At 38.4% G+C, this 11,169-nt stretch overlaps 1 protein-coding gene across 6 annotated transcripts in view; it reads right to left on the reverse strand.

Moving 5' to 3' along the window:
- Window positions 1-4,326: 4,326 nt before the first annotated feature.
- The window catches only part of LOC135109055 (sodium- and chloride-dependent glycine transporter 1-like), a 158,076-nt gene continuing 151,233 nt past the window's right edge, over window positions 4,327-11,169 (reverse strand). For 4 of the 6 annotated variants that reach the window (XM_064020063.1, XM_064020062.1, XM_064020064.1 and 1 more), the window contains one exon: window positions 4,328-4,683. In XM_064020063.1, coding sequence (XP_063876133.1) covers window positions 4,657-4,683 — 27 coding nt within the window. In that variant the 3' untranslated portion in view covers window positions 4,328-4,656. Of the gene's footprint in view, window positions 4,684-11,169 lie in introns of all 6 variants that reach the window. The other 2 variants (XM_064020059.1, XM_064020060.1) reach the window with 2 other exon arrangements.

Below are 11,169 nucleotides of genomic sequence, written 5' to 3' on the forward strand. Positions count from 1 at the left end.
AAAAAACTGTAGTACAGAAATATGCCTCTAAATGTGGTAAAGATCATCCAAAAAAAATGTGTAGCATTGCAAGTGTTAATTCCATTGATCAGCTGATCATCTCTTTAAGAATCCAGACAAGTGGCAGATTCAGAGATCAGGGGGGATATTGCAAAATACAGTAAAATTTTACATGTTAGGTTAGTTGACTTTTGACATTGACAGTACATAACCTTAGCACTGCTCCCCACATGGTGTACAGAACCTTTCTTCACCTAACTATTAAGGATGAGTAACTGATACACTTTTCTGCAGTAATGGATTGATATCAGTTCTTGTGTAGTATTAATGTGTATGATATTTGTCTTGGAAGCTGTGCAGAAAACAATTATTTCAGGTACTTCCCAGAGATGGTGATTGAAAAGAACACAGTAAGCATCACCCTCAGCCAATCTGGGAAACAAAAATATCCCCACTCTCTTGTACTCCCACCACAAATCAGGAAGGTGAGCAGTTGTGCCTCAGGTTGTGTTACAGTGCCGCCTCTTATAGAAGTGTGTCTTTCATTCATATGGAGGCATGGTAGTCATAGTTCAAGGGATAATGGACCTGACTTACAATTTGGGGACCTGACAGCTGAAGTGATTCCCCAAAACATGCTGAGCTTACTAAAAGTGGGTCCAGTAAGCAGGTGCAGTAACTCAGAGTGCAAGTACCCAATCTTCACCTATGCCAGCATCATTGTTGTGACCATTGCTGTGTCACCAAAGGCCCACACAGATGTCAGCAGTCTGCCAATGCTCATATACTTCTGTTCTGATGCATGTGTTTACAGTTTCACTAATATTTTGGATGGTAAGACCGATGAGTTTTCTCACTGGTTGTCTGAGAAGCTCAAAAGACCACACCATATTGAAGTTATGTGAGATTTCCTTTGAGATTGCATATAACTATATGGCAAATGGTGTGTTCATAATGCAGAAGTAGATATACTCATGGTCACTATAGTAGTCATTGTGCAAGACTGGATTTCAAGACAACAGAAGTATTCGAGTAATGGTCATGAAATACTGTACCCTCTCAAGTTTCACAATTGCCTTCTTCCAAAGGATCCCAAGGATCATGAAACTTGGGGTATTGAAAACACTGAAAAACACTTTATTCTGGCCACATGGCCCAGAAGTATGTGTGTATGTTTTGTCCCTACATCTGGCATAATGGAGCAGTGTGGCGCCACTTAATCTAAAACTGTGTGAGCTTGTGTTTCATCCTTACATCCAACTTGATGCAGTGTTGTGGTACTGTCACATCTGGAAGTGTGTGTGTGTGTGCTGTCCTCAAATCAGGTATGATGTAGCAGTACAGCAGTATGGTGCTAGTACATCTAGAATTATGTGAATGTATGTTTTTTGTCCTCATATCCAACATGACAGCAGTGCAACATTACCAAATGTAGAACTATGCGAATGTGTGTATTTTCCTCATATCTGTTGTGATGCAGTGGTGGAAAGGTGTGGTACCACCACAGCGCAGCGGATGCGACAAAGCCATGGTATTAAAATACTTGTCATTTGTTTATGGGTAGCAATATGGCAACACTATCTCCATGTAGTGTGACCCTGGTATGACTAGTTTTGTGACAAACATCTAGTTTATCCACATGAATAATCAGTGTGTTCAGGTATGTGAGCTGTACTTGGAAATATGTGTACAATACACAGCATGTATTTATTTTTACAATTTATGATACCAATGATAGGAAGACTGACCCATACACAATGAAAGCACCAAAACTCAACAAAATAACAAACCAATATCAAGATGGTAAGCATTTACTTCTGTACAAAACTCAGTGTGAAACTCGGGAGGATACTGTACTGAGGACGGTAGCACAGCCAAGTAGTCTTAGGCACGTGCCCAAAGCTTCAGTCTCTTCAAAGGTTTGAGTTTGAATCTCAACCACTGCAATCTTGAGGATTACATGCTTGGCTTGTATGTGGTTGTTGGCTATACCCTTCTGGTGAAAGTTAAGAGAAAGTTTAGAGTTCACATAGTCTGATTTGTGAATAAGGCTGAAACCTTTCATTCATCATGAATCCATAGTCTTGCTGAAGGACTAACTGCTTATTCATTAGTTATGAAATCTTTTTTAATCTTTTTGGACATGAACATCAGCTCACCAAGTGATAGGTGAATGTGTCAAAAGTTCCAGGCCATTCTCTGGTTTCTGTGTTGATACCACTTTGTTATTGAAACCGTTCTGGCCTCACACCAATGTTCACTCTGCTTGCTCCCTCTTGCTCTCCTTCTTCACTACTCTACACCATGTGTCATGTTAATGGCCGAGTTTACCCTGAAAAGGAACATGTTTTCTTAGTGTCCCCCGTGTTCCGTTTTCCATCTAAACATATATTTATTCTTAGTTATAAGTTATTATAAGGCTTATTTACTCATTTTATATCAAGTAATATAATTCTCTTCATAATTTAAGTTCTTTATATGTCCACTGAAATGTATATGTAAGGGAAAAGGTGTATTTAAGGTGGAATGTGTGGAGGCGAGGGGACGATACATGTCTGAGTTTTTTTGTATCCGACTCGGCAGGATTCTTCAGAGCGCCAGAGGGCCGGAAGGGGGTTGAGATAGGCGGCGTTCTAAAGGGATAAATTTGAATGTGGTGTGGGGATGGAGTGTGTGTGTGGAGGTATTAGTGATGTGGTGGTGTAACCCAGATATCCAGGATCAGGTTGGTGAGCCTTTTGTGGTACCAAGAGCTCTTGTCCACTGAAATTTGGTGGGTGAGTTGTGTGGTGATGTAACGCTGAAGGGCAGCGTAGGGCAGAATGGCAGCCATTTTGTGGTTTGGGTTGTGGTATTGTGATTTTATTGGTGTCTTTGGGGATGGTGTTATGGTATTACAGGTGATATATGGTAATATATGGTGAAGGTGGTGATGTCTTGTAAGGTTTGATGAGGTAAAATACTTAAATTGTCATTTGGTAACGTGATGGCGTCTGGGGAAATTCCTGCAGCTGGGGAAAATATTTCAGCGGCCTATGAAGAAGTTAAAGGGTTTTAGTGCTTTGTGAAGTGACGGGAATGTCATTTATTGATGTGTATAACCCCTGAGCAATAAGGGAGGCGATATAAGTGCCTGAGAAAAAGGGGGAATCTACTGTGAGTGAGTGTGGGAATTATCCTGTGTTGGTGTAGGGTAGAAATTTGTTCCCTAATTTCCTTTAATTTGTGTTACCATAATTTGTTAGTGAGTAAACATAATTAGATATTAATATATCTTGTTATTATATAGAATAATTGTGTTTTCTACCCCAACATTGATCTGGTATTGAGGTAATTCCTGGCGTGTTGTGCCAAGGTAAGAGTTTTGTGATTAGATTTAATAGCTGGTGATTTCTGATAGGTCGGGTAGGTATTCGAGGCCTTTAAAAAATCCAGACCTTTAAAACTTTCGGAGATCAGTATAACGTCCACTTTCTTGGAAACATAACCAAAATCGTGACACATGACATTCTTTCATTTGTTTAGAGTTAACTGATAGATAAATATATGTAGATACATATGAAGTACAGGTGGCTGTACTTATGTGTATGTTCATGTACAGAGAAATGTTTCAAGTACAGCCATGTTCTATTGCTTAAATCCATGCACATTTCATTACATTTAATCTCTGAACACAAACATTACTTCTGAGTCACTATCTCTGAGCAAAATATATCTATTTTGGAGTGAAAAAAAAACCAATAAAATTCTATTAAATCTAGAAAATAAGCACATGAAGATACTTTTCCATATATATATATATATATATATATATATATATATATATATATATATATATATATATATATATATATATATATAATATATACTAAAAATATGCAAATTCACTAGATGCCAAATCCTTCGGAATTGTCCACACTAAAATACTGGCATAGGAAAATTGAACAGTGGTCAAGATTGTCTCAGGTTGTGAGAGCTTCAGCCAGTAGCGCCACAACTTCCTGCTACCAATACAAACTATATCACAGACAAAAAAGAAAAGAATAAAATAAATAAATAAAGCCATACTGTTTTCCTGTTATTATATCACGTTTTTTTTTTTCTTTCTAGAAATTCTGCCCACTGCTTTTTTTTTTTTATCACTTTTTCACAGATCCTACTATGCTGGTAATTGATATTGGTCTATAGTTTAGTGGTTCTTCTTTCATTCCACTTTTATAAATTGGCACTATGTTTGCTCTCTTCCATTCCTCATATACTCTTTCAGTTAATACTGAGCACTTAATTATGTCACATACATTAATTGCTTCCTACACTCTTTTACAGTGAATCCTTATACTCCATCTGGTCCTGTTGCTTTCTTCTCTTCCAGTTCCTCCATCATTTTGCAAACTTCTTTAATTACTATAATTTCTCTCATTTGCTGTTTTTGTCTTCTCGTCTCGTGGTTTTTAAACTTTGATTTTTCTGTGAAAACTTGTTGAAACTTTTTATTTAGCAATTCACTCATGTCTTTTGGCTCTTCATATATTTCATTTCCATCCATCAATCTTTGTTTCTTTTTTCTTTTTTTTTCTTTTAATTTAATTTTTCCATTTATAAATCTAGAATAGTTTTGGGTCGTCGTTGCACTTTTCAGTTACAGTGGAACCTTGGTTACTGAACGTCTCCCTTTCCGAACAACTGTTAAAAAAAAAATAAATAAATAAACAAAATAAATAAATAAATGAATAATAATAATAATAGTAATAATAATAATAATAATAATAATAATAATAATAATAATAGTAATAACAACTCATGATTGTTTCAGTTGCCGTAACATAATTCAGTTTTCGAACAAAGTTACTTGATTTCAAATACTACAAGACGTAGCAAAAGTTACCATTTATTGCTAATTTATAGTTTCTATAAATATTTCCATATTTATATATATATATATATATATATATATATATATATATATATATATATATATATATATATATATATATATATATATATATATATGAACCAGTGAGGAAGGCAATGATGGTGGAGGTTAGGGGGAGAAGGAGGGTTGGGAGACAGAGAATAAGATGGAGAGACATAATAAGGAGTGATATGAACAAGCTGGGAGTGCAAGAAGATGATGCAATCAATGGATAGAAACAGATGGAAAAGGATAACTCGAGCGGCTGACCCTGCAATACAGTGGGATTAAGGTCGTACGAAGAAGAAGAAACAGATTATATATGTATATATATATATATATATATATATATATATATATATATATATATATATATATATATATATATATATATATATATATATATATATATATATATATATATATATATATATATATATATATATATACAGGAGGAGGCAGTAGACACTTGCTGAAACGATAATTACTCCCAGTGAGGTCTAAAGCGCTGTTCAGGGGGTGCTGTGAACTTATCATTAAACTCAGCTGTGACCTCACTGAACGTTTCCCTTTGTGTCTCACAACACAAGGGGGCAGTCACAGCCTGCCCTCTTAAGACAACTCTCTTCCTCCACACAAAACTACAAGCACCTAATAACACACACACCCTTCACTCAAAAATTTTAAAATCATCATGGCGACTCCTACACCAGCCTCGGAGTCTCCATCTTGGAAGGGGACCATAAATGTCCCCAGGTCGAACTGCCTTTCTGTCGACGACCCTAAGTGTCTTGACACCCCCCTCAACTTGTTCTTCATTAACTTTCAACATTCGCGGTCTAAGATATAATTTTCAATCTGTAGAACACCACCTATCTTCTTCTAAACCTCATCTTCTTTTCCTCACCGAAACTCAGGTGTCTGAGGCAACTGACAGTAGCCCCTTTTCTGTTCCCTCCTACTTTCTCTATACTCATTTTCGATCCAAAGCTGGATGCTGCGTTTATGTGCGCAATGACTTAACCTGCTCTCGTGCCCACGCTCTTGAATCTTTCGAGTTTTCCACCATCTGGCTACGACTACAGAGTCACTCTCATACTAAATTTATCTGTGCTGTATACCTCTTACCTAACTCCTCTGACTATAAGAAATTCTTTGACTACTTAACTTCCAAAGTGGAGCACATTCTGACCCTCTTCCCTTTCGCAGAGATCTCCATTCTTGGAAACTTCAATGTTCACCACCAGCTTTGGCTTTCCTCTCCCTTCACTGACCATCCTGGTGAACTAGCCTACAACTTTGCTATCCTCCATGACCTAGAAGAATTGGTGCAACACCCTACTCGTATTCCTGACCGTCTTGGAGATACGCCCAACATTCTTGACCTTTTCCTGACCTCTAATCCTTCTGCTTATGCTGTCACCCTTTCTTCTTTGGGCTCCTCCGATCACAATCTCATATCTTTATCTTGTCCTATTGCTCCAATCCCTCCTCAGGATCCCCCTAAGCGAAGGTGCCTCTGGCATTTTGCCTCTGCTAGTTGGGGGGACCTGAGGAGGTATTTTGCTGATTTTCCTTGGAATGACTACTGCTTCCATGTCAGAGACCCGTCTTTGTGTGCTGAACGCATAACAGAGGTGATAGTGTCTGGCATGGAGGCGTACATTCCTCACTCTTTTTCTTGTCCTAAACCTTCTAAACCTTGGTTTAACACAGCTTGTTCTCGTGCTATACATGATAGAGAGGTGGCCCACAAAAGGTACTTAAGCCTTCCATCACCAGAATCTCATGCACTTTATATTTCTGCCCGGAACCATGCCAAGTCTGTTCTCCAACTAGCCAAAAACTCCTTCATTCACAGAAAATGTCTAAACCTTTCAAGATCTAACTCCCCTCGTGATTTCTGGCATCTAGCCAAAAATATCTCCAATAACTTTGCTTCTTCTTCTTTCCCTCCTCTACTTCAACCAGATGGCACCACTGCTATCACATCTATTTCTAAAGCTGAACTCTTTGCTCAAACCTTTGCTAAAAACTCTACCTTGGAAGATTCTCGGCTTGTTCCTCCCTCTCCTCCACCCTCTGACTACTTCATGCCACGTATTAAAATTCTTCGCAATGATGTTTTCCATGCCCTCGCTGGCCTAAACCCTCGGAAGGCTTATGGACCTGATGGGGTCCCTCCTATTGTTCTCCGAAACTGTGCCTCCGTGCTTGCACCTTGCCTAGTCAAACTCTTTCAGCTCTGTCTGTCAACATCTACCTTTCCTTCTTGCTGGAAGTTTGCCTACATTCAACCTATTCCTAAAAAGGGTGACCGTTCTAATCCCTCAAACTACCGTCCTATTGCTTTAATTTCCTGCCTATCTAAAGTTTTTGAATCTATCCTCAACAGGAAGATTCTTAAACATCTATCACTTCACAACCTTCTATCTGATCGCCAGTATGGGTTCCATCAAGGCCGCTGTACTGGTGATCTTCTGGCTTTCCTTACTGAGTCTTGGTCATCCTCTTTTAGAGATTTTGGTGAAACTTTTGCTGTTGCCTTGGACATATCAAAAGCTTTTGATAGAGTCTGGCACAAAGCTTTGATTTCCAAACTAACCTCCTACGGTTTCTATCCTTCTCTCTGTAACTTCATCTCAAGTTTCCTTTCTGACTGTTCTATTGCTGCTGTGGTAGAGGGTCACTGTTCTTCTCCTAAATCTATTAACAGTGGTGTTCCTCAGGGTTCTGTCCTGTCACCCACTCTCTTCTTATTATTCATTAATGATCTTCTAAACCAAACTTCTTGTCCTATCCACTCCTACGCTGATGATACCACCCTGCACTTTTCCACGTCTTTTCATAGACGTCCAACCCTTCAGGAGGTAACCATATCACGCAGGGAAGCCATAGAACGCCTGACTTCTGATCTTTCTAAAATTTCTGATTGGGGCAGAGCAAACTTGGTATTGTTCAATGCCTCAAAAACTCAATTCCTCCATCTATCAACTCGACACAACTTTCCAGACAACTATCCCCTCTTCTTCAATGACACTCAACTGTCCCCCTCTTCTACACTGAACATCCTCGGTCTGTCCTTTACTTATAATCTGAACTGGAAACTTCACATCTCATCTCTAGCTAAAACAGCTTCTATGAAGTTAGGTGTTCTGAGACGTCTCCGCCAGTTTTTCTCACCCCCCCCAGCTGCTAACTCTGTACAAGGGCCTTATCCGTCCATGTATGGAGTATGCTTCACATGTCTGGGGGGGTTCCACTCATACTGCTCTTCTAGACAGGGTGGAATCAAAAGCTTTTCGTCTCATCAACTCCTCTCCTCTAACTGACTGTCTTCAGCCTCTCTCTCACCGCCGCAATGTTGCATATCTAGCGGTCTTCTACCGCTATTTTCATGCTAACTGCTCTTCTGATCTTGCTAACTGCATGCCTCCCCTCCTTCCGCGGCCTCGCTGCACAAGACTTTCTTCTTTCTCTCACCCCTATTCTGTCCACCTCTCTAACGCAAGAGTTAACCAGTATTCTCAATCATTCATCTCTTTCTCTGGTAAACTCTGGAACTCCCTGCCTGTTTCTGTATTTCCACCTTTCTATGACTTGAATTCCTTCAAGAGGGAGGTTTCAAGACACTTATCCATCAATTTTTGACCACTGCTTTGACCCTTTTATGGGACTGGCATTTCAGTGGGCATTTTTTTTATTAGATTTTTGTTGCCCTTGGCCAGTGTCCTTCCTACATAAAAAAAAAAAAAAAAACAGTCTATACCCAGGGAAGTGACTCCTCGGCTGTGTGTGTGTGTGTGTGTGTGTGGGCCAAGCTCTTGTACAGTGAGTGATGAATGACCCTCCTGTACGTTCGTGGGCACTGGTTTGTAGTTGTGCCCCTTTTTAGTAAGTCCATTGTTAGTGAGCTCATGTTAAATGCTACTGTTGGCTGAAGCTGATCAACCGCAGATGACTTAAGTAATTAGCTGTGTAGTTAACTTTGTTCTCTCCTCAGGTCCTGACAAGGCCTGCTGTCCAGGAGGCGGTAAATGACACTGCTCGGCTTGAGGCTATAATACACTGTTGGACAATGGGAGGATTTGTTGAGGGCGATTGTCCAGCGGGGTTTTATACCTCAACCATATATGTGTTATTGTTTGCTTCGTTTCTCCCTAGACGTCGTTGTCGATCCTTTCACGGTTGTGAGCGTTAATTGTTGATAGAGTATTTCCCTTGTCTTTAGGTGGTTAAAACAGACGTCAATTAGTGTGACGCTGCATTACGACCATTGTGAAAAGTTTTTAAGGATCACAAGGGACCCTGTACACCCATACCTCAGCCCTGCACTGAGTCCACATAATCCAGGTGCTGCAGCTTTGTGAAGGAGCTGTGAATTATGGTCGTAACAATATTATCATATAAGTTTTATTGTACACACTCTACTTTTCATGTTCCCACGCATGTGACATAGGAGATAATATAACTCATGTCATTTTACAAGATTCAGTCTTTCAAAAATCTAAAATCTTTATACACATGAAGTTTTAAAGTTTGGGAAAGCTGAGCGTGCTCTACAAAAGAACACGTGTCGATCCTAAGTGAACAGAGGCAAAGGGAATATTACCACTTGAAACTGACAGGCCAAATAGTTTTATATGACGCATTACAGTTTTATTTGGAAATTCTTATTTTTGTTATAAGGAAAATGTTCCTGTAATTCATTAATCGAATGAAACCCAAACTAAAGAAGAAAAAAAATGTAGGTTGATTCGTAAAAAAATGAATCTTGAGTTCAATCATCGCCAGAGTTATTTGTAGTTCTTTTAAAGGGTCCTCCCAATCACAACATGGCTTGGAAAATCTATGTTGTTATAAACTATAAAAACTGATGTATTTATTTGATAAATTTATTTAATGTTTCTGGAGACAGTACAAAGCAAAGTGCACGAGATTATTCTAAAACAACTACGTATGTAATAACCAATGTGATAAATGTCAATTATCATAATCAAGTATCATATATTATCATATCAAGTGTCATAATACTTAAGACACTGATCTATTCAGGAAACATGATCAGCTTGGAAGCAGGAAAATACTGTCAGCTGACAGCAATCAACAATCATAACTATTTTCATAAGACGAGATCTAAAGGGTTATTTAGAATCATTGATGAGATTTATAACTGTTTCTTAGAAATTTATGTGTACGTGTTCATAGATCCTGTTATTACTTGCATCTAAAAACATAATTTTCACTTAATCACCTTCCAAAAGAGTGGTACATAAACTTTTTCCCTAACAATAATTGCAATAAAATAAGTAAAATTCAAGAGAGAGAGAGAGAGAGAGAGAGAGAGAGAGAGAGAGAGAGAGAGAGAGAGAGAGAGAGAGAGAGAGAGTACCTTATTGTTACTGTACATCATATACATATAATCCTGGAAAGCTGGTACAAAAAATGTAAAATAAGTTACTCGGCATACTACGTATCTGACTTATCACCAATACGCTAATGGACGTTTTTTTTTTTTTTTTTTTTTTCCTGGTTAATTTGTTAAATGACCAACTCATCACTTGTGTGAGTTCAAAATCTTCAGTGTGTGTGTGTGTGTGTGTGTGTGTGTGTGTGTGTGTTTTACTATACAATGGTACACATCGTATAGTAAAAGGCATTGTTTATTCGCGTTTTACTGCACATTTGAGTGATTTTTTTTTCTTTTCATAAAATCTTGCCATCCAGCCGATTTCTGCTACCTTTGCTGATTTTGAAACGGATTGTGTTTGTAAGCTAAGCACATCAATGTACTAACAACAATCAAGGACAGAAATAAAAAATATAAACTTTCACTAGAATTACATTTTCGATGACTTACAAAAAAAAAAAAAAAAAATTTTGAAGAACCAAAAGAACATGCCATCTTTACAAGATTAGCCCGCGCCGGAATATACGGACATAGAAATCTTGTTATTTATAGGTTCTCAGTTTTCCTTGCGATATAATATAAGGAAAACGTTAGCGCGCACGCTCTGTCCCCTAGCCGCTTCGCTTTGCAGCATTGCTGTTGATTTATATCTTTAACGCCCACACCATTTACTACCTAGCTATTGTTTTTACATACATTTTGCACTATTCTTCACACACACACACACACACACACACACACACACCGAATGATGGACTCGTCTTAGTAACAATTAGCTCCTATTAGGTTGTTTTTTGGTGTCTGTTCACGCCTAACCTGTCCTCCTTACAAGGGTATCACAAACTTC

This window comes from Scylla paramamosain, chromosome 18, assembly GCF_035594125.1.
Source record: "Scylla paramamosain isolate STU-SP2022 chromosome 18, ASM3559412v1, whole genome shotgun sequence".
Lineage (NCBI taxonomy): Eukaryota > Metazoa > Arthropoda > Malacostraca > Decapoda > Portunidae > Scylla > Scylla paramamosain.